Here is a 24,932-nt window from a genome sequence, read left to right on the forward strand (position 1 = left end):
TAAAAAAGTTGATTACCTTACCACTTAATTCGAACTGTCACTTGTCGTCATACGAAATTTCGTGTTCACTTTTCCATACCAGCACAAATACATTGTTAGTCTGTTAAAGTATTTATTCCACTCGTTCCGCTGCAGACTGTACCTGCACTTTTTGCCTGAAGGGCAATGTCTATATTACTCTTCCCACTGAAAACAGTACACACACTACTTGTCTAATTAGCAGCTGCTCTTACTACGTTACTTCTCGGTCTGCCCGATAACCGACCTATTCCACTTACACTCGTTCATTAACTCTGAAAAGTACTTCATCACATCTTCCCGGCTCCAAGTAATAATTCATCTTAGGTCTCAAAGAAAAGAGGCAAAACAAACGAACTTAAAAAGCGGATCATCTCCCTGAGAGAATTTGTTTTTTACAGATGTCCAACAGGTTACTTTTAACCACATAATTAGCGAAAACCGATCTAGGGAAATGAGCTTAGTTACATTTTCCATTGAAGATATGTTTCTATTACAACGACGAACATATTTAAATAATTTTATTATAAAATAGTAATATTTTTAATACTATTTCCTTTACGTTACGTTATTCATTTTATCATAAAATATTATTCAAGTTCTAATAAACGAAGAATTCACAAATCCTTTTACAAAGCTCTATCTACTGAAATTCCCCACGATCATCGATTACTTTCAACTACGTAATTACCGAACACCGATCTTAAAAAATGAACTCAATTAATTTCATATTAACTCTTGGAACGATGAACATACTTAAATATATTTTTCCATCTTCTTTTTAAATAAGTCATTCTACCGAAGCCACTGAACTGTTGAAGGAATTCGAGTAAACGTAGAATTCTCAAATCATTTCACAGAACTCAATCTACCAGAGTCTCCCGCGTCGCGCCGAAGCGGCAGCCCTTGTTTTTCTTTCTCCGTCCGCGAGACCGCACCGACACTCGCATTAGGAGCCACTCAAACGACGCTCAACGAGAGGCCTCTATTGTCGCTTGGCCTTTCCGCCCGGAGCTCTTAGTCGCTACGAATCAGTGCGATCGTACGAGTGTTCTTAGACGAAACTTGATGCAGCTTCCCGCCTTCGTTTTCTTTTCTCCTCCGTCACGGCGAAATGAGAAACACCGTTCCGATGTTGAAGAATTTTATACCATTCCTTTAGCGAACAATATATTTGGATTTTGTCGCGAAGAACATTCACATGAATTTTGTATGATTTATTTATCACAGTTGACATTAGAGGAATTAGAAGAGGAACCTTAAAGTAATTCAGAAGGAGAAATTGATGTATTTCTTCGTTCTTGTTTTTTATATATTTAGTAAGGAATAGAATATTCTTGAAAAATAATAAGTACTGTCGCTTATAAGTTATCGTATCAGTGTTTCTTAATTCGAAATATTGAATTTTGATACATCGAATTTTTTCTGCTTGAAATAATTCATAATCAAATACGATTATTTTATTATTAAAATCTTATCATCAAATTTAACATTATTCAATTTTATTACTAAAATAAATAATCGTATTTTATTATTAATTATTTCAAGCAGAAAGATTCAATGTATCAAAATTTAATATTTCGAATTAAGAAACCCTGGTACGATAACTGATGATTATGAATGAAAGTAGAATATTCTTACGCGATAACCACTGTTCCTTACATCAATATATCTCAGTTATAATAATAAAACAATAAAGAACGGTGCATTATATCCTCCAAAAAAATATTCTCAAGTAACAACATCCACGGTATCCTATAAATTACTAATCGCACGGGCATTTCTTAATTGACCAGGACTCAAGAGCGAGAGTTCGTTAAGTTCGAGAGTTCGTTGAAAATAAATAGAATATCGTCCTTATTTCCAGCGATCCATCGTGAAGTTGTGACACGATGGCACCGAGGAGCCGCGACGGGGACGCCATTTCCCGTCATCTCGATCTGTCAACGCAAGGAAAAGATCGGCCGGGAACTAATGACTCCGATGAAACATTGAGGAGTGGCAAAGGTTAATGGATGATCAATCGATACGCGGTACTTTGTTCGGCGGAGCTCGGCACAAAGCGAGAGACGCAGCAGCGCCGCCGCACATTGTTCGGGGAAACGTTTGCCGTAACGTTCTCGAAATTTTCCATTATGACGGCAGGAGCATAGCAATTATTAAATCTATTGACTACGGTAATCTCGACGCTCTCGTTTTATGCGGTCGTAACTCGCTGCTGGCGGAAACATTATGTTCACTTTACTCGCGGATATCCGTACCATTTTTCCCCTCGGCTTTTCCCGCTTATTATCACTTGTGTACACATTTCGAGCATAACAGCTTCATAAACAATCGAATCCTGGCGTGACACGCCGAAATAGAATAATATGAAAATACTTTACGTTATTATTCGCGAAAAGGTGCTTGAAAAATGTCATTTTTGTATTTTTGTTGCACTTGTGATATACTATCTGTAATATGTAACAATTCAATACAATGTGCTCCTTTTAGTTAATATTGTCAAAATCACGTCACAGAATTCACTGGAGACGTTACTCGAAGAATCATTATTTCACGCGAGGAACGTAGTAAATGTAGTGAAATAAGAATTCATTATCGAAATGAATTTCTTCAAACACTTTAACGAATTCGCGAAGCTCACGACAGTTTTCTATCGAATCCATCCGACTGGCGTGCAGAAAATCCTTCGTTCCTCGAAACTTTCTTAATTTCGCCGGTACGAAAGAGAAACAGTATCGAACAATACCGATCAATTCTTTTTTTCTTTCGATCCTCCTTTTTCGTAAGCGTAATTACAGCCGCAGCGCGATGGGAGGGGAGCCGAACGTCTCGTTCGAACGAAAGAACACGCCCCCGGAGCCGAGAACTTCCGGTTCAAGGAAGTTTCTGTCCGGGGTAAGCAAGCTTGGAATCGGCGCCGCGTTTAATCGCCGGGATTTCATTAGTTGTGCGAAGGAGCCTCGTGATTCGATTCGAATATCGGCGAGACGGACGGACGCCACCACTGTGCAAGCATTCAATAATTTTTCTGTCAAAATCGCAGAACTTTTGATGGAATTACGATAGAGCGAGGGGTGTCTTTAAAAAGAATGTTGAGATGTTTTGGAATAAATGAAATCAAACGAAAAGCACGGAGAATGTATTTCGAACTTAAGGAAATTGATGAATTGAAAAAATTGATGTCAATCTTTCTACTGTAATTGCTCGCAATCATTCAATTAAATTCAATCAGTTAATTATATTAAATTTAATGAAGACGTCAATGTACATTACACAATATATTCAAAGAATCTTTTAAAAGAACTGACAAGTAAAAATTCGGTCATAGACAAGTTGCAAAAAGTTTCTAATTTTGCCCCGCTTTTTGTTCCTCCTATAAACAGATCCCTAAGTTATCCACGTTGCTGATTTAGCTACTAACAATAAGACATACCACTTGCTTCACCAATAACTCGCACACATTACATACAACCAATTTGTCTTACCTCATGCATGTACACTCCACTGACTCAACCATAAATCTAATTATTTCACATTCTCCTCGACACATTAAAAAAAATCTTCCCAAACTAACCGAGAGTGCCTCAAAATCCAACCATATCAACCTACCACGCTCCCGACAAAAGACATCAAACACCGCATCAGCAAAGCACACAGCGAGCCTAACAAAGTCAACCAGCGAATCTATGCGGCCCAAGGTACACCGCAAACGTCCAGACTACAAAACAAATGTAGACCGACGATAAACAGAATCCCTTCCCCCGTCCGTGAAATTATTAAACAACGAGACCTCCGACGAGAAAGAGGAATCGCGGGAAGAGGTTAACCTCGAGCCGCAATCGCTGGCTAGGCTAGCTCCCCAGGGGGGCCGGGAGCGGCGCGAACGTTCAGCCCGCGTTCTTGGTCGTGGCCGGGCCACTTTGTCGCGCCACAGTTCTCCGGTATCCGCACAAAGGGGTTAATCATCATCAGACCGCAATAGAGCCTGGACTAGGCCTCGCCGTTTCATCCTTCAAGAAAAAGAGCGGCGTATATATGTATCCGTAGCGAGAGGTGCAAAAGGTTAGAAGTAAGAAAGACGAGGACAGAACGATCAAGATCGTACAAGAGAGAAAGAGAGGAAGACAGGATTGCCCGAGGCTGCCGCGGCTATCTCTCGCGCAGAATAAAAAGGAACACGTTTCCACCTATACACACGCTTCCGCATAAACGAAGGCTCAACGGGCGCTTTAGAGCGCACGAAACTGCGAAACGAACAAGCCTATTGTTTCGCTCGGTGCTCGACTATTTGACGCCACTTTCTTCCCCGCCCCCCTACCTGCCCCCTTTTTCAACGCCTATCTATCATTTTTTTTCCTCCGTTTTTCCATCTCTCTCCTCCTCCTCCTCTTTTTTCTTGCGCTCCCCGTCCGTCCGTCTTTTTTCACCCACCGACCGCCGGTCTTTCTGTGTGAGTCGGTTCCTGCCCCCTATCATCTGCTCGCTTCGCGCACCCCTCGCCCCGCGAGAGCTTTGTGAGCGATTTTGCCGGGTCGCGTCCGCGTGACAAAGCAAACCGCGGGAACAATGGACTTTCAGGCTTATTTGAGGAGTTATTGGCTGATTTTCGGCGGAACGGTGCACCGACGGGCAATAAAGTATCCCCGGAGCGAACGTCCGTTTCGTGTTTCTGGATTTCTTTTTTTCCTTCTGTTCCCTTCTCTCTTTCCCTTGCGCGCGAGCGCGCGCCTATAGGAGCTTTCAGTGGTTTCCTCTCGCTCCGTTTCCATTTTTAATCGCTACTGCTCAAACCCCGATGCGGATACTCGATGCTTGCGAGCTGACTAGTTCGGGGTTCGATGATATTGTAATCTTTGTAATTCCTGGTGATTGTTCTGAGTCGTGTGTTCACCTGAACGATGGCAACGCGAAAGCGAGTGGGATAGTAGTGAATTGGATTATTTTTTGATTGACGGTGGAGAAAAATATTGCAACGTTAACACCTTACAGTCTAGGGAAGTTACATGATTTGATACAGTAAATTAGGAAGTTTAATGTTCAATATTAAGTTAAAAATATTGAAAGTTTGATATTCAGTCGATGTCGTATAGTGCATCGATATGTGAAATATTCTAATAAAATATCCTTCTTAATTGATCTCGAATTTCTGCTACATTAATGTAGAAATTTATCGTGTATATCTCTTTAGAAAATGTTGGATATTTCAAATGAAACACTGTTGGAGTACAAAGGATTAATAATAGAAGGTTAAGAAGAACCTTTAAATTCTTCTTTCGCGAATAGGAAATCTGGAAGTGAGAAAAATAATTTATTATTTAAATTCTTATGTGGATCGAATGTATTCTGTGATGTACATTGATGTTCCAATTAATGTAAATATCTTATAAAGATCCGAGAATAACCGTCGCAACGTTCGATGTTTTCCATCGCTCGTGTTTATGTTTTTCGCCTCTGTGTGACGTAACGATATAACGAAGCCTAACCCAAAGTAGCATGCAGCACACTAAATATAAACATCCACGAGCCGCCACAAAGGTGTTGCCGGGATGTTCGTCCTCAGCAGCAGGTTTGAATCGCGACGAATCGGTTGGAAGTTGAGAATCTCCGCGTGAATCGATGGAAACGCGCGTGATCGCGGCAATCCGGTTTTATCAAGGAATTCGGCGAAAGGGGATTAATTAGCGTCTATTGTCTTCCGAGCAATCATGGCGCGATTAATCCGCGTGGACACGCGATTCCGGTAATTAGATGCAGGTGAGCTTTTCGTCGATAATAAACTGGACAATTCTGTTCTTATTTAAATGCGTATATCTTGTTAATTGTTGATTAACCGTCGACGTAGGCACTTTGTGAAATAATTGAACCGTTAGTGATTGGTGAAATGAGATTTCCGATTGGACATTTCGTGTTAATAATTCGAATTGTCTTTGTATGGAAGAATTCGTGATTGCTGTTCATGAACGGCATTTGTCATTATCAATGGAATATAATACGCTCATCACGAAGGTAATTTCGATTATTTCAAAATTAAAGAACTAACCTTGATCTCGGGATTAACATTTTAAAAATTGGAACGTGACGATCCTCGTTGTTGCCAGAGTAAGAAAGTTTTGTTGTTCGATAAGAATTTTCATTTGGACAGTTTCGGCAGCACGATTTTGCCCCGATTCGCAATCTAATGACGAGAAACTTCTGTTCAAGGAAACTCAGGGCAGAGATCGATGTTTTCGTCGGAGGAAAACAAGCTGAAGGCGATCGAAAAAAAAGTCCGAACTGTCGCGTATCGTCGAGGCTTGAAATGTCTCGCCGTAATTCACGTAACTTCGTAAAAAGCAGTTGGCAGTCGAATTGACAAGCGTCAGCAGCATCTCTACGCTCCTCGTCGAACAATGGACTTACCTTTTAACGAGAGAAAGAGATAGGAGGGGTAACGTAATTCGTTTGGTGAACAACGTAGACGAAAAATGAAGAAAAGAGAGGGGGAGGGAGGGGCGGGGAGAAAGAGAGAGAGACAAAATTTTTAAATAGATAGGAACAAGAATCTACAGTGATAACCATTATATGATAAATACAGCGTAATTAGAAGTGTAAGTCCTTAATCGCTTCTGTTTTGGCGCATGCATATAGATACGATAAAAGAGAAATCCAGTAATGAGTAACAGTGTGCCTCCTACGAATTAGTTCGTATTACTAGCCGCTTCAATGCACTATTGATACGGTGTGAACGTTTCATAATACATTCATATGTATATATGTATATATATATATATGCACTGATTTATAAAATGAAAGGATCATTGAATTTTCGATAGGGAATCGACGATATTTAAACTCCTGTAATTTAAAGAAAGGTATAGAATCTATTTAAACTAATTTTAAAAAGTGAAGCTACTGCCTTCATAAAGATTTATGAAAATAGATCGTTGATTTTTCTCGAGGATACTTTTGCAACAGGAAGTTTAAAAATAAAATTGGAGCAAAAGCTTACAAGAGAAGAATCAGATAGAGACTTCACATTTAAAATTGAACTAAGATATAATGTTCTATTCCTTTTGTATGAAATTATGGGAGTTAGATGTCAACAATTACTTTTCAAAGATACGATGATCCTTCACACCTGCGCCCCAGTGTACAGACGTATACATAATGATAGAAAATAGTGAACATGAAGGAATCGATGGGCATGAAGAAAAATAGAGAAAGTTAATGGCATGCGAGATACAAGTATATACAGAGTATCGCCGAATGACTAGCACAAAGAATCGGAAAAGAGTGATTCTACAAGGAAGAATAAGTCGAGAATGTGATGGAAAGTTCATCGGTTTTTACGAGTCACCCTGTGCACAAACTACTTCCTTATAAAGGAATCACTCTTAACATTAACTACAATTAATAGTAACAATACACATCTAATTTTCCAATATTTAAAAAAATTTATAATTCATAAACATACAAAATATAAATTAACAGGTCAAGTGCTCTAATTAAACACGGTTTCCAAGCACGAAAATCACATTTTCAAAGTATCTCCTCTCGTATCGGCACCCCGATCCCGTAAATTCAGCGACACCCCGTAGATATCGAAAGGTCGTGAACAAAGCTGACTGTCCAGAAAATCTGAATATTCTGCTACTCTATCAAAAAGTATACGTAGATATAAAGTAGACGGTGACAGTAAACACGTAAAGAACTAAAATGTAAACGATGTATGATCGTCTAAACAGATGATTACAAGTAGTACATATATGTGTATACATATATATACATACACCTATGTATATATGAAATATATATGTATAAATATAGAATTAATCGATAAACAGTAAGAAAAGAGTAGAGAAAAATTCCAAGCATTAAAGAATAAACGTGAAGGGGAGAAAAATTCAGAAAAAAGAAGTCAATGTACCCTATTGCTCATAGTCAGCGATGTTGATCGGCCGGAAGCCCCGACAATTCTCCGATTCCTACCAACACAACAACAGAATGATCAGTGACACGTTCCACGATTTCACGGCAAAGCGGTTACGATTAGATGCGAGTATCGTTAGGGATTGTCCGCTCGTTCTGAAAATAAATATTCGCGGCGCGGGGCTCGAATCGGGTTCGTTAATCACCGTCAACTGTCAGCCGTCCCTTTCGCGGGGGAGACGATCAGGTCTACGAGTGGCCTTCTCTCGGCCGTGAGTATAGCCCTTAATTAAAAAGCTATAGCCTATAGTTACGGAAACTTCAGCCTTTATTAGAGCGTGGCTCATGATTAATCAGAGATCGACTCAGTCAGACAATTCTGCGCCGACGAAGTGACCGGATCCCTCGAGTCGCCGCAATTTGTTTGGCTGATATTCGATAGCTGATATCTTGCGCAACGATATTAGAATTATTCAATATAGGTATGGCAGTTTTGTCAGGTAGAGTTAATCAATGTATTTCGATTAAGAGTAAATAACTTCGAATTGTTGATATTATTTTGAAAATTAATTCTAGAGTCACGCATCACTCTGATAGTTCAAAAATTGCTCCGAATTCGAAAGATTGACTCAGAGCTCCAAAAACTGAAGTAACATCGCTTATTCCTTAGATATTTTAAACAATTTCAAAAAGATAAAATTACCCGCCCCTTCGATATCTTAATCATTCTAAACGAAAATTCCAAATAGAATAGTAAAAAAGAAAATAAAATCACCTACCCTAACACCTCAAAAATATCTCCAAACACAAAGAACTTAAATAGACTCTAAAAAAGGAACTAAAATCTACCTCCTTAAGCTCGACTCCAAACACAAAGAATCGAAACACTAAAAAAAGGAAATAAAATCACCAACCCCTTGAAACCAGAAAAGGCTAGGAACAGAGCTCTAAAAAGCAGAAACGAAATGGCCCATCCCTTCGACACCTAAAAAATAGTAGACTCGAAGCACAGCTTCAGACCCTAAAGGCAACGCTGAGATCATCGTTCGATCGTGTCACGAATACGGTTACACCCTGTATATATCACGGCCATGTGTTTCATCTCTGGATCGGACAGCGTTCGCCATCATCCAGCCGGGCATGTGGGTTAGAACGCAATATTAAAGATTGTAGTGTCCTCGAGGGGGCCGCCGGGCTGCGAACCTCGACAGAGATTGCTGAGATATGAACCATTCCAGCACTTCTTCCGGCGCCCTTTTCGCCTGCGGTCGGTCCGCGGCCGGCTTTCAGGCCCACTCGAAAAACGCCTTTGGCTGCCACCTATTTAGGCGACAAGGCCTACCTTTAACCACTGCCAAAGAGTCGTAGATCTGGGTCGGTGATTTCGATCCAAAAGGTATCGGCCACCTCCTAACACTTTCAACCCCCTTCAACCCCTTCCCTAAAAACTGATCGCCAACCAACCGGCTGGTACAATTAGCGAAATCGTTGCAGCGTTACTTTTTTAATAAAGCTGATCAGTGTTCCCCTCGCGCGATCCTATCAATCCCCGCTTTCTCCCCCCATCGAAACCCTTCCGACTGTAGTTCTGGCCACCTCGCCACCATTCTGCCAACCTATGACGCGAATAATTCAACATTGAACGCATGCCAAACGACGGGGACGTCCGGCTGATATACGATACCCGGTAATCCACTGCGGGTTCTTTGTCGAGGAGGCATGCCTGGATGGGCAGGGTGTAAAGAGGTACGTTTTCAGGAATCTTTCGGTTGAAATTTATTGGGAATTAATGAAGTTTGTTCGATAGGTTGTTGTCTGATTTCAAAGACGATATATTGGGGGAAGTGTAGTAATTTAGTCGTGATACGGTTTTTTAGTCTAAACTTAAGACGGTGGTGTTCGGCTACTAAGTCGCTCATTCCTTGTCTGTGAAACAGAAGCTAGATTCTTATCCTTAAAATAACTCTGCGAAGTTGGAAATAAGTCAATTGAATCGTTTTCAAACTATTGTAATGGCGAGATTTTGAAAATAAAGTTTCGAGAAACCTTGAAGCATGAAGTAACAAATCTCAGACTCTCGTAACTGCGTCAATTTTCATCTTCAAATCTTCATCAATCATTCACGACACATATTTCAAGAAACTGTTAGAACCCAAAATTTTCAAGAAAACGAAGATCTCGAATGAAAGAATTTTATTTCTACTCTTGGCATCACCGAATAGCCAGTGTAAGATCGTTTTGGGGGTTGATGCCGGACAATCCGGGGATTCAGAAAACGTGAAAGAAAATTCGTTCAATCCTCTGAGCCGAAGCAACCCCTTAAAACGGCGCGAGAGGCGCGGGTGACATCCCCGCCGATCTGCCAGCAGGAAATTCCGATCGGGGGTTGAAAGGGAGTCTCGCCGGAAGGCTTTGATCGCCACCCTTCTGCTTAACCAGGCAGTTCTCTCTTAGCTGGCGCCCCGGGCCGGGCTTCTGATTATCAGAAGAGGTCCGCGCGTGCGTGAAAGTAATTGAGAATTGAGGAAAAAGAAGAAACAAGAAGATGGAAGACGTCTGCGCTCGACAACGACCAGCGAAGGGAGAAACGCAGACTTCTTCGACGTTGATCATCGAAAGGGGCGGATTTATTTCGGGGAATAGCACGTTCCAGGCCTAGTGGAAGCGGATTGTTGTATCTGGTGCATGAATTCGGCGAGTTCTTAATACGCCTGGGCAGCTTCAAGGACTTCGCAATATTGAAAAAAGCGATCCGTTGCGGTGGATTGATAATTGATTCCGGGAGTTAAGTTGGAATACCGGATGCTTCGATGAAGAGAACTTGAAAGGACTCTTTCGTGGAGAAAACTCGTGTTCGAGGACTTCTGAGAGAACCTTTTGATTTGGGACAGAGGGACAAAAATAACTATGTATTTCCTATGGTCTGAAGATATTCTATAGTTTCGTTCTATTTAATAAGTACGGGGAACAAGAACTGTTTAAACTGCGTTACTTCAAGGAATCCAGTTGCTCTAAGAAATATAAACGAGAATGACTTAACAAATCCCTCCTATCGAGTACCTCAAGAAATCAATTCTTCCTTGCGAGCATAACCTCCAAAACCGTCCCACCGAAAACCTTAGAATAATTCGCGACAAATATACCTCCGAACTTTCCATCGGAAGAAGTCGAAAACAACGGAATCGAAGGAAATTCCCAGTCTAAAGTCAAAGAAGAAGCCAGATATTACGAAGTGCCGAAGCATTCGGCATGTCCAGACGCGTTCCGCGAGCAACGGTCGAAAGGATCAACGCGAAAGAAGCGTCGCAAACATGGTGGACGATCGAGTGGGGGCTGCTAGAGGGTTACCGGGTAGCGAGAAAACAGGCAGGAAAGGCGGGAGAGCCGCGAAGAAAGAACGAAGAGAGTAGGAGGACGGAGGGAAGATAGAGGAGAGAGTAGAACGAGGACTACAATATGGGTCAGTTATTGATTGCCCCCTGGTCGACTCTCTGTGTAACGCCTACCATACACCTCCGCCGTTTCTATCTTGTTATCTTAGATTCCGAAACGCAACCACCACTTACTACCCTCTCCTAACGTCGTGAGGTCCTCTTTATTGGCATGCAAACGTTATTAGAAAATCGTGTTCGCTCTGCACGTACCTTGACACACACATACATACATACACAGACAAACACATATACAAACACTCATACGCACACGTGTACGCGCGTATCTGTGTGTCACAGCGTGCACCGCAATAACGTTTCACGTCGTCGTCGAGTATTTATGGAATTTACCGTGGCGAGGCAATTATGGCTTGTTTCGTGCCCGCAGACGCATCGCCGCGCGGCTTTACTTCCGAGCACTTCCGGCACGCTTCGCGGGACAGGGAAAATGAGAAACGAGTGGAGATCGTGTGGGGCGTGAAAAAAAGAAACCAGAAAGCTCGTGGATGGATAACGTTCGCTGAATGGAGGAGGAAAGTTCTAATGAACTTCGAGAAGGAAATGAATATTTTCGAGAGTTGCCAAGGATGTCTCGTTTCGTTTGGTCGGGGATGCTAGCTCACTAGTTCGCTACTTCATTCGCTCGCTTCTGACGCTCCAGCGCGATGGGATAACAAAGGATTATCTCGACGTCTCGTTCGCGCTTTGTACCGGCGAATCGTAATGCGGGATTATTTCGTCGTTGGGCTTCGCCGGAGCTGTGTCATTTATACATACTCGAAATCAATGGCTGCCAGTTGAGAAGTTGGAACGGAATTTTTGGTGTTGGAGTGTAGAGTGTTGCGAGGAATTGTGGGGTGAACATGATTTAGGGAAGTGATCGATGGTTTTTATGTAATTTCTTAACACTTTCGTTGCTAGCGCATGTTTCAGTGACGATCTTCTCAATTGTAATATCTCATTCGATTCAACAAATCTTCTAAACAAAATACTGAGAAAATGAAACTAAAACGAGTCATTGCTAAATATAATGCTGTATCTTATAACTTTGAATGACAACATCTGTAGAATTCATTCCATTTTCTTTATGTTTCTTTATGTAAAAAGGATTACGGTCGTTACAAATAAGCTGGTAGCGAACATATTAATGTCAATATTCACGTTTTCGAGTATCTAGTTTTAAGCTTTTATACTCGGATGCCGCGATGGCGAATTAGAGCTTCGGTACCTAAAGTTACGACTGAATAATATAATTGTTCGAACAAGAAGAAATTGATATGTGCTTCTCTTCTATTCTAATATCTAATATTTTGGTATAGTCTATTCTCTATAGAAGCTACCATTAGAAATTTAAATATTCTCGTTGGCAAAAGGTTAATCTCATTATACATAGATTCATGGATTATTTCAGTTCTATTCTAACTCTATTTATACAGTCTAAGGTAAGTCGAGGTATACGAAAGTGTTCGAATTCACGCGACGTTATTCTCCTCCAGGTGATTGCGTTCTATCCATACGATAAACGATCGAATAAAATTCTAATAAAATTTTCAATGCTTTCAGGGTATCTCCACCAGTCGTATATAATTGTTTGCTCGGTATATATTGCACCTGACATGAAATACAGAGGGCAACGCGGGTAATATATGATGTCGGAGTTAACTCGCAGAGGATTGAACACGGATGAAGCCTGTATTCGCGATTCCTCTGCATCTGAGTATCTCTTTTTTATTTCCTCCCCTCAGCCCCGTTTCGGTCGAGTTCAAATGAAAAACGATACAAAACGCAACGCTCTCCCTTTGTATTTCAACTGTCTCGTCGTGTTGCAGTAAATTGTCCCGTCCCTCCCGTTTCACCCCTTCCCTCTTTTAAATTCAATATCCACATTTCCCGATAGATACGTTTTACTCGAAATTAGACGTCTACGGCGCCAGATAATTACAGAATAAAACGAGAATGCCGTGGTAAGTCGTGTTACAAGCTTCGTGAATCAAACAGAATTTATTCGTTACGCTTATTGAACAATAGAACAACAGGTTTCCGCGTGAATCCCGCCCGACGATTTTTTTTGTCGCATAAAAAAGATGATGTATTCGCCCCAATGAACGAATTATACGATAAACCGAGTTTACGAAATTCACTGGACGAGTAAAAGCATAATTCGCGACTGCGAATACGGATTAATTTATTAAGTGAATTTTTCTTTAATATTTTAATGCCGCGATTTATCACTTTAGCGGCTGACTATATTGACGTCGAATAAACGTTTGCAAAAGACTAATATTTATTGCGGACAAATTAAAAGAAGAATTTAATTGTTTATCCTCTTCTTAATAGTAGTACATATATTATTAACTTAATTGATTGATATAATTGGATAATTTTATTAATTGTCTCTTTCTCGAGAAGAATTCTACATTTTAAAATGTCCAACGAACTTCGGTCAATCGGTTCACTTTCCCTCGAGTAAAAGATTCGATTGCGATGACTGTTACGAATCGCGAGTCGTTAACGGAGGCAATATAAAACGGTAAATTTGTTAGAATTCGCTGGGGCATCGGGCAGAAAAGGCGTAGACACCGGCGGCCGGTTTTAGGTCTAAAAATGGAAGATTCGTGGATGAGAAACACGATTTGTCAACGCCATCCGCAGGGACAGGAATTTTACAACCGGCACCGCCCGTTCACCTATTTTGGGCCACGTAAATTAATCACCGGTGCCTGTACATGTGTATGCACACGTATACACTCACACGTGCAACATTAATTGTTTATATATTATATCCTATGTATCATATGGTTGTACATGTGTGTGCACCTTCAATATTATTGACCGTATATATATTTACATATGTGTGGCTTAGAATAGTAGTCGTTCAACTTCAATCTCTGAGTTCTCGAGGTAAACATCGTTTGTGAAATGTTTTTGGATTAATGAAATACTAATATTAATAATTAATAGTAATTCACATTAATAACAACATTTCATTATTAGCATTTGATCAATAACCTTAATTACTAACAATGATCAATAATAATAATTATTTCATTAGATCAAACACATTTCGGAAACCCTGTTTCATACAGAATTAAAAAATAGTAATGTTTATATGTATCTGGATATTTACGTGTAAACAGATTGATATGATGCAAATTAATCACAAATTATGCAAATTCGCCGTGCACATGTACGTAAGCCAGTCGCGTAATCATTTCGCGAGTTATCGCACACTGTCAACAGTGCCGGAAACAAAGGGAGAAGATCTGATACGATTTCAAAACGTTCTGAACCAACTGACTCTTGACTTGCCCGGCGTTACACTCTAATTGGACGCCAGTGGATTTCGTTGGCGGATGCGAAACGTCAGACGGCCAGATAAAAAGAGGAGCCGAGCCATTTCCGATCCATGGGGAAATTTATTATTCATGAATTGAGAAACAATCAATTCCAGTGTGTCGCGCCTTGAACCGACATTTTTTTCAATACATTTCTCGTGGACTGTGTCGAAAATAATTAAACAGCGACCTAGTTGTGACGTTGTATCGACGAGTTAATTGATTCTTTTAATTTTCGAGTACTGTACTGAATACTTCAGCTGAACGGTTAAGTGATGAGTCCTTTGTGTTTTTAATTTTGGAATAAACATTGAAAATTTAAGCGTGAATTGTTCAATTGGAATATCTTGTTTCTCTTATTTTGATGTTAATTTTGATTCAAGTCCACTCACAACGTTCCACTTACGTGTTAACGTAACTGTTACCCGAATAACTAACAGTATACAAAGATAGAACTTGTTCAATGTTCCCAGTGTTACCCGGGCTTATCACAGGGCGTCAAGGGGATGAAATCTGTGGGTGGATATAAGGTGTACGATATATAGATAGAAATAATAGTGCACTGAACTTAAATTATAGCATGGTGTTAAGGGGATGAGATCAAGGGTAAGGGGTGAGAAGTTCGATCTTCCTGGAAGCTTATATATTCCAGAGCACTAGGGGTAGTTTTATATAATTTGCTTTAAATCAGGATAAATTGTAGGAAAAAAGTAAAATGCAAAGTTTCAGTTGATAAAAATAAATAATATATAAAAAGCCAGCATCAATTCACAAAAGTAATTCGTGTTCATTAGATGAAGAACATTTAATGAAAACCAAAGAATAAACGGAAATAAAGGGAACAATAATTCTCGAGGAGTAAAGAATAAATGCTTCATGAATTTCGTTTCAATAATGTGTGTGAAATGTAAATAAAAATAACGTGTTACAGTGTTCTTGGTTGATTACTTCGTTTTTAACTGTTTCCAACGAGGCTGAAATATATAAAACAAAGGAAGCGATATAAAATATCGAGACCATCTTAATGGAATATTGGTACGGGTTAAACGGACGAAAATAATCATCAAAAATTGCACGGCTCGGCACTGCACTGCCATCGTACTCCGGTATTTTACATCCTGTAATGGAATTTCAGGTATCGGTTCCAGTTATGGAATTCGCGGAAAGCATGCAACGTCGCCCGTGGCGCCGCCATTCTGAAAATACAGTCGGATTCTTTGCCGTTCATACAATTCGGTTGGATTTTTATCGATACACAGTACTTAGGAGCATCCAGAAATATTATCGACGTCTTTTAAATTGCATATCTTACGTGCTGAACCTTGCACAACGTTTCTAAAACGTTCTCAAGAACAAGCACACATGGAATAATAAATTACACGATTAAATGCCGTATAATATGCCCGAAAAGCACGCGAGGAAACCAGTTGTTCCTTGCGAATTTCACTTCGCTTCCCGATAACTGCGATTAAGCGTTTAACACGTTGACAGTTTCCTTGTAATCAGCGGGAAAAAAATCAATGAAATCTCTTTAACTTGATTATACCGTCGGTAATCTATCAGTTCACTAAACATTTTGGGAACGATCAGAAAATTGATATCGAATAAAAAACTGTTGGTAGCATTAATAACCGAATAATGTGAACTCGAGTTGCAGTATTTAATAACGAATCATCACGATTAATTACTACAATTCTCGATTTATTTATATAATTGAAACATTACTTAGAAGAATAGAAACATATAATTTCACAACTTTCTCAAGTCTCAAATTCAAACACATCCTCGACGGAACGAGAACAAAACCAAATGGAAGGATCTCAAACAAACAAACCAAAGCTACGAAAACATAATTGTATAAATACCAGAAGGACAGAATTAACAACATTCACCGACGTAACTAAACAAAACGATCTCCGCTAGAACGAAATCGGTCTAAACCACGTTCGACCTAGCATTCACGAGCCACCCTGTACAACGGGGGCGCAGCCACTCGAAAGGGATCGTCCTTCGAAGCGAAATTGTCACGCAAACGTCATCGATCCCCTTTCTTCGCAAAAAGGAACAGCGTCCTCTGCCCACCCGTTCGCTCGTCCGCCCACTCCCCTCCGCCAGCTTTACCGGTGATGGAAAAAAAAGAATTCTTCGCCGCGGGAACAGGGCGCGAAGAGGTTTCGGGCCGCGTTAATGGAGCAGCTCGATGCGGATTTGACGCGTCATTTAACGCAAGGATATTTGCATGGGCGCCGATAAAGTAGATCAGCCGGGGAACAAAGCGTTCCCGATGACACGAGCAAGTGCGAATCCGGCCCGGGGCTACAATTTCGTTCCCCCGGCCACGCTGGAACCATTTTCCAGTGGGAGGGGGTGGTGAAGGGATAGACGATTGAAAAACTGCAGGGGGGAGACAGAGAATCACTGACTGACTGACTGAATAACTGGCGGAGCAAAGAGCGTCGCCGACTTTTTCACCGGTTACGTAACCGTGTCGTGCCATGTTGTTCGGCAAAGCGGGTTTTCGATCCCGTTTCTCGCGACACGGAGAGAGCTACGGTTCCCGGCAACCGGGTCGCGATCAAAGAAACTCCGCGCGCGCTTCAACAATCCCGCAATGCCGCGGGACGCTCGCGGGGGAATCACGCCGGGAACGCGCCGCAACGTCTGCTAACGTTGCTCCGGGTCACGTGGCAACCGCGAAGGATGCTCCGTTTGCGTAACGAACGAGGGGACGGAAGTTCGAGTGACTGCTCCGCTAGACGTTGCTTGTCTTTCTTTTGCTTTGAGACGCTTCGGAAATATTTTTCTTTTTTTTTTACTTTTTTAGAGGTACCAAGGTTTAGAGTTTTTGGATTTCTTTGAGATGAAGGGGATGGCTAATTTTAGATTTCACAGGGAAATGGCTATTTAGATTGTGGAGTAGAAGAGAGCTGTGTTTAGCTACCTGTGACTTGAAGGTATGATACTTTAGAGCTAGGATTCTCTTAGAGTAATCAAAACAGTAACAAAACGTTTCTGAAGATTAAGTAAAGATTAGGTCTGGGTCTGAAGTAGCTGACAGAGTACTTTCCAGATCGGGAAAGCTGCTACTAGTTTTCTTCGCCAGACTCAGAATACTTATCCTCAATTAACGTACTCCTTCGACCACGAAGAATATTCACCTATCTTCTTGTTATTAGTACCTCCAAATTAATCAAATCCATTGTAATCCATTCACGAAAGCTTCAAACGAAACCCGAAATAAAGGATGGAGACCTTGACAAGCAATTCAAGCGAGGCAACATCGGGAAGAGCGTATCAAGCGACGGTATCCGAAAACAAACGATACTCTTCCGCGTGGATTGGCAAATCGGATAATCGGCTCGCAAAGCCGAAAGGGAGAGTGATCGCCGAGGGAAGCCGACGCGCGCCGCGCCGAATGAAAATAAAACCGCGAAGCGTCGAGGATATTCTCTGTTCCCGATGCTTCTAATAACGCGGGGAGAGTTCTTTCTCTGTCGATCGCGTTACACGAGGCGCGTGGCGAGGATGAACCGCGGCGATCATCGTTCCAGCCGTTTGAAAGGAAGAAATTCCATCGATATCGGTTTCCGCGGTAGCGTGGGGTGGGTCGGTGAGTATTCACGGTCCACAATCGTCTCGATAGGCTTGCGAGAACTGATTATCAGAATCGCGGGACTCATTCGCGCGGCGAGGAAAAGAGAAGCGAACAAAAAGTTTCCTCTTCGTTTTTCCTCCTCCCTTTTTTTAGTCGTTCGACGAGACACGCTCGACCCTTTGAAGCTGTCTGATTTTAATCGCGCGGACGGTTATCCTCCCTCGCCCGCGAGGCCTCCCTTCTCCTCGTCGGCGAGAAGGACACGGCGAGTCCCGCCCCGAATATTTTTACAAGCAACAGACGAAAAAAGCGCGGATCGATGGTTATATTTATAAGCGGTGCCGCGCCGAAAAGATACCCGCTGAAAAATAGAAAAGGCAGACGCGCGATCGCCTCGGAAACGGAGCCCGCTCCCGGCGCCGGGGGCGGCTGAAATTAAACCGCCCGCCGGTCAGAGAGTTCCGCCTTTCGTTTCTAGCTATCCAGGTTCAGATAATCGAGTTTCTCGCGAGAGCGTCAAAGGAGCCGAAGCTACGCCGCCTCGGATTCGCTATCTCCGGACGGGATCAAGAATATTTAAACAGATCCACGGGATGCTCGGGACCAATATAACCGAGCAAACAATCTTCCTCCTCTTTCCTCTTTTTTTTCCATTCGGATTGCGCGCTTTGTTCTCGATGTATTTCGCGCCCGCTGAACACGCTTTTATTTCTAATTGCTCGTGTACCATTCTTCCCGGCTTGTTCAATGGGACTCAACATTTAACGACTCTCGAAAACCCCAATATTCTTTTTGGAGAAACATTCCAGCCGTTTTCATAACATTTAACCGTCATCATTGAGTAAAAAATATCTATAAAATACTCAAACTTAGACCCCTTACTTCCGCGTTACCCTTTATATTTAGCTTTAGACGTTAGCCGACTACAGTCTCCTTTACTAAGCAAAGAGTCGACTGATCGGATTTCACTCCGGGTAGATCAACCAGCCGACAAGATCAACGTGATACCTAGCTGTCTTGATCCCATCCGTTTGAGGATACAGTCTACCAAGAGCAATAATGAAGCGAGAAAAGGAAGAACAGATTGGCACACTTACGGGTGAGAGACGCGGCGATGAAGACTCCTCATGGACATGGCTCTGTTCTTGCGGTTCGAGCTCGTGTTCGATCCGCTCGTGCTCCCGTTCGGCGTGGTATGGCGTGGCGCAGCTGCTGGGGGAGCGGACTGCTCCCCCGTGGCCGCCACGACCACCGCCGCCGACGTGAAGCCCCCCGAAGTCGCCAGGCCGGTTCGGCGAAACGGGCCCGAGCTAGCCGCTAGTCGGCGTGCTAATCTCCGGGCGAGCCGACGGGCCAGGCGCGCCCCTGCAGCACCGGCACCCACGCTGACGGTGTTTCTGTCCCACCCCCCGTGGCCAGGGGGTGGCACACGATGCCTGGTGACCGCGCCGACGCAGCTGCCCTCTCGTCAATCTCGCCTCTCGTCGCCTGCTTTCCTTCACTTCCCTCTTTCTCAGCCGCGACGGACCTATCGGTCCCACCTCACCAGGTGGCTAGGCCCTTTCACTGTCGACGTTCCATGTATACTTGCGGACGTTAGGGGAGTTATTCTTGAGAGCGGTGATATCTCCTTTCGAGCACCCGCGCGCGGTTCTGCTCTCACTGGAATTAATATAGATAGATTTAGTGGGCAGTTTGCTTGGATTGTTCGGGGATTGAGCAGAATTAATGTGTGCACGTTTTGAGGTGTTATATTCGAGGAGTTTTAACGATGGAACTATCAAGCAACCAAATCGATTCTTGAGTTTGCTTATTGATACTTTCGTGCTTTTTCTTGGTGCTGCTGTTTAGGATGTTCTCGGTAAGGAAGGAGCATTCCATGAGAAAATTTTGTTTATTATCTGACGTTGAGTACAACTTATTGCGCACCCTGTATATTCGAGTATACGCTACGCCGTTACACTGTTAGTGTAAAGTTTTATTTTTCTACGGATATTTCATTAATGAGCATGCTGTTGCTATTTAATTATGTGTTAAGTATTTATAGCCGGTGTTCATGTCAGGCACGCATTCAGCGGGTCAATAATTCCGAGCGTTTTAAGATTCCTAAAGAAATAAAGTATTCTTTATTTACATGCAGTATCCATTATCCATTTATTTACATGCATTTATTTGTATGCATATTTTATCGTGAACTACAAGTCTGACCCGTACAGGGTGTCTTAAGAAAACACTGAAAAACTTTAAAAGCAGTATGAGAATATGAATAATGATATATATTCTCAATATTAATAAATATCTTTTATCACCCGGAGAACCTGGCAAATCTTAGCGAAAAAAAATGAATGAAAAATCGTTCAAAGTGATGCAGGACGTATCTAAGGGTAGCTTTGTAACCTTCCAAAAGAGTTCCTCTAAGAAACGCGGAAGAAAAACACTCTTTACATAAAATATTTAAAAATCCCGCCACGAGTGTAACCCGGTATCCATGTAACCCCATAAAAACTTTCATTCAATTTGCGGAGATATTGATGCCTGCATGTATTGGGTGAGCGCGAAAGTTTTGATGGATTTTCCAGTACACGAATCGACGGTGTTATTGACCTACCAAGTTCAGCTGATAGGACTTGTGCGCAAGCCCAATAAAAGGTAGGGGAATGGGAGGCCCATAGACTGCGTATTTTCTGTGTTTATAAACCTTTCTCTTTTTATTGACCGAACACTAGCCTAACAAGAATTTTCGTAATTGTTATCGTAATCGTTGTATAAATTCCGTTGAATGAGAACTTCAATGAATCTGCTTTCTAAACTGCCTTTACTTCCCTAAACCGTTTTGAAAAGTCTCCCTTTTGTTTTCAAGTGTATGGAAGAAGGATCGTCCAGATTCTGAAAAAGAGGTTAGGAAACTAGAGCAAGAGATGACACCGAGATCCCTTCTGTTCTTGTGATCCTACAGGTGCTCTTCGTAAGTCAAAGCTTTGTTAAAATGTATGAAACCCAAGTTGGTTACATAAATCTTATTCGAACAATGGAAACATTGCATGAAATTTAACACTAGAACTACCCAGTATTCGATACGATTAATATGTACTTCTTCTAAAAATTATAAGAGTGCATTTGTTTCAATTACAGTTGATATTCATTACATTAGGCAAGTGAAACTATTCATTTTCAAAATAATTTCAAATACTTAACATATTTTTAATATCAATCATTTTTCAATGAGAAAATTAAAATCAGTCAGTTTGACTGATGCGGTAGTTCTAGTGTTAACACTAGAACAAACACCCAAGTGTCTGTGCCTTTACAGTAATTGTAAAAGGAGAAATTAAGAATTAGTGATTTTGACCTGCCCGGTAGTTCGTGTTAAGAACGTTAAGAATATTTCGAATCCTCTGCTTTAAGTACACTAAAATGTCGCTAGAGCGCGCATCGATTTGCAGCCATAAATCGCGCTCCTTAAACGTAGATTTCAAACAATTTCCAAAAATGAATATACAGGATCTTTACCACCTTGTTACTTTATAAAATATTATAGATATATTTGAATCAAAGTGCATAGAGAATCTATATGATAAATTAATACAAAATATGACACTATGGTGTTAAACATTGTCCCTGATTAAATCGATATTAAAAATTCATCCCAAACAATGTACATATATTTTATATGACTATAAATTAATCAATTCTATTTTAATCTGTATAAGAAACGTTAATTTTATAAAGTTCGTTAGTGATACATTATTTGCTGTTAACGATAGTTCGACATAATCTAATAGGAGATAGCGAGATCGAAGACGCGCGGGAAACACTATACCATAGCTGTGTTAAATCTAAGTGAAGTACTGAATAATAGATAGGAACAGTTACTCGCCACTGATGCAGAATTCAACTAAGCTCCGGAGATTAGTTTGGACATCGCTGATCTAAACCAGCACGTTAGAGTTCACAGTTTCTGCTAAGTTGCTCCGCACTTTAGCGTTACTAGGATCCGTCGCGCAGAGGTTAGTACTCTAGCGCGCATGCGCACAGGCAAAATAGGGGACCGGACGAATCCATTGGTCCTTTAGTTGAATTTTGCGGGAAAATTCAAATTAATGGATTTTTCACAAGTTCTTTCCTTCTATTTTGGCACGTAATCAAATTAAACTGAACAATAAAATTAAATGAACAATAAATATAATTAATTTAGAAACATACATTAAATGTATAATAATCATACGTGTACCAATTTATATAAATAAATTCTAAATGAATATTTCTCTTTTCAAAATTAATTTCTTTTAAAACGACTATCTTTGCTATTAATTCTGAAAATATAACTGAAACCCTACCTCTAGCTTACACAATCTTAATGTCTGATAAATGTTATCTAACCTTTCATTTAAGAATGAACCTTGATTCATCTAATCTCATAACATAAAGCATAAATTACTAATCAAGATTAACCTATAGTAATTACTGCATTAATCTCTTGCACCTCGTAAATCCTGAAAAAACTGGTACACTCTGAAAATTACCACAAAAACGAATTCTGAGATCTAGACGAAGAATTGTGTTACGCCTAAATTAAACGTCAAAACTATTTAAATCATCACACTCCGAAACCTAAGAGCAAGAATCCCCTAAATATTTGGTGCAAACAATATACTCGATTACAAACGGAAACGCCACGAAAGAATTCGTGAGCGTGTTGACGTTCAACATTTTTGTCGAATCCGGCGAAGGGGGTTTCAGGAAACGTCCAGCGAAATTCGTCAATGTTTCTTTCCAACATTTGGATTGCGTGCGCGCGGCTCGGCCCGGCCCGGGCGAATCACTTTTTCTGTTTCGAAAGGCCCGTGTTTATTTAATCAGTTTCGCGTGGCGCGAGTTTCGCGTGACTTCTACGCCGTCGCTAACGTGTACACGTGATTTTTATCGTTCGTCGATGGCGTCCAGGCACCGAAACCGTCGTGTCGGTTCACGGTTTCTTGCACCGGAAACGGTTCCTCGGGCCGTTCGCCGGTTCATTTGCAATGATAACACGGAAATAAAGTCAAGGACGTCCGGATATTGAATACTGGAACAATGAAAACTTTCAGCGGATCGAGTTTCCCTTAGCAGCTCTTCTTCGAATTCTCTTTGGCAGTCTTCGCGATCCTGCACAGCCGTGAGATAAACGTGAATATTCACTGTCGCTAAAAAATATATAACTACTTAACCTCTTGGACTATAATTTCTTTCACAACGGCTACGAATAAAGCTATTTCATTGTTTACAATTCGTTAGGAAAAGAAAACACGTTTATACTATGTCTACGTTTACTCTAAAGCACTGTAATTGATTATATGAAAGTAGTATTTAATTTAGATTTAAAATAGTTCAGTGATATTTATATCTGTTAGATTCTGTTTGAAATTACGAGACTGACACGATGTTACAGTGCAAAGGGTTAAGGTATTCACACTACAGAGGAAAATAAGATTTCAAAATAATCATGATTTATTATTTTCTAATTTGATTATTAACCTATGAATTTTATTCACTTACGTCTGTTTGCCTGGTTGTATAAAAGATGAAGCATCTAATGCTTTTTGTAAAATTATAAATACATGTTTAAAAAATAAATACTTGTTTAGAATGTGTATACGAAAACCAGGTTAAAAAATTAAGGTGAAGATTCTCCTCTTATTGGTAGAGTATGAATTTATTTTCATGTGTCTGACCATAGTCGAATGTTTCTACTTACAGTATACAGACTGTGGTATTTAACAATAATGCTTGCGTTTCATCGATCTCAATGTTTTGTGATTTTCAGATATTACCAATTCATTGTAGAACATTAAATTAATAACTCTGTAAAAAAAGCTTTTAACTAACTACTTCAGATTTTAATAAAAAAACTTCGATTGAAAAAGAATCTTCACATTTCGAGTGCTAGTCAAAATGATTGTTAATTGAATGCAAATCATAAAATACAATACAACGCGACTGTGAAATATGAATCTAAAAATAGATAACAAACAGCACTACTTTATTTCTACATAACCGAAATTTGTCACGTGAAAGTATAACAGCGTCGATTTATTTTTCAGCTCATCGTAAGGGGTGAATTGTTATCCATTAGTTTTTACGCAAACTTCCCCAATATTTCTCTCGACGATGCCATTTAACCATATTCAGCTTTAATAATCGTAAAAAACAAACCCTGATCCGCCGCGTTTGGGCCGTAATTTTTTTCTCTCGCATTTACGATGACAAAGCCGACTAAAAACGGTATTATTACCCGACATTCGACTATTTAATTATAATAAAAAGTAAAATAACGCGTAAAATACGGGTCAACATTTCCCTCAATACTAGAACTGCCAGGCATTTAATAGGATTAATATGCAATTCTTATAAAAATTATAACAATATACATTTCTGTTGCTTCGTATATTCATTATAGTATTCAGGTGAAGCTATTCATTTTTTTAATAATTTCGGATATTTAATAGATTGAAGGTATTAATAATTGTGAAATAAGAAACCTGAAACCCGTCATTTTAACGGATACTTAGTTCCAGTGTTAAACGTCAACTTCGCTCGTCAATTAACGGAAACTATAGAATATATTCGCGTTCCCCTTCCGAGAAGTGTTTGTGCCCACGATTC

The 24,932-nt window shown here is 40.7% G+C and overlaps 1 protein-coding gene across 3 annotated transcripts in view; it reads right to left on the bottom strand.

Moving 5' to 3' along the window:
* The window catches only part of Ih (hyperpolarization activated cyclic nucleotide gated potassium channel Ih), a 204,498-nt gene that overhangs the window by 174,046 nt on the left and 5,520 nt on the right, over positions 1 to 24,932 (bottom strand). For all 3 annotated transcript variants that reach the window (XM_076369072.1, XM_076369074.1, XM_076369076.1), the window contains exon 3: positions 19,388 to 19,952. In XM_076369072.1, the coding sequence (XP_076225187.1) occupies positions 19,388 to 19,425 (38 nt within the window). In that variant the 5' untranslated portion in view covers positions 19,426 to 19,952. The remainder of the gene's footprint in view (positions 1 to 19,387; positions 19,953 to 24,932) is intronic.

The sequence above is a fragment of the Nomia melanderi genome, chromosome 1, assembly GCF_051020985.1.
Source record: "Nomia melanderi isolate GNS246 chromosome 1, iyNomMela1, whole genome shotgun sequence".
In the NCBI taxonomy this organism is placed as follows: Eukaryota; Metazoa; Arthropoda; class Insecta; order Hymenoptera; family Halictidae; genus Nomia; species Nomia melanderi.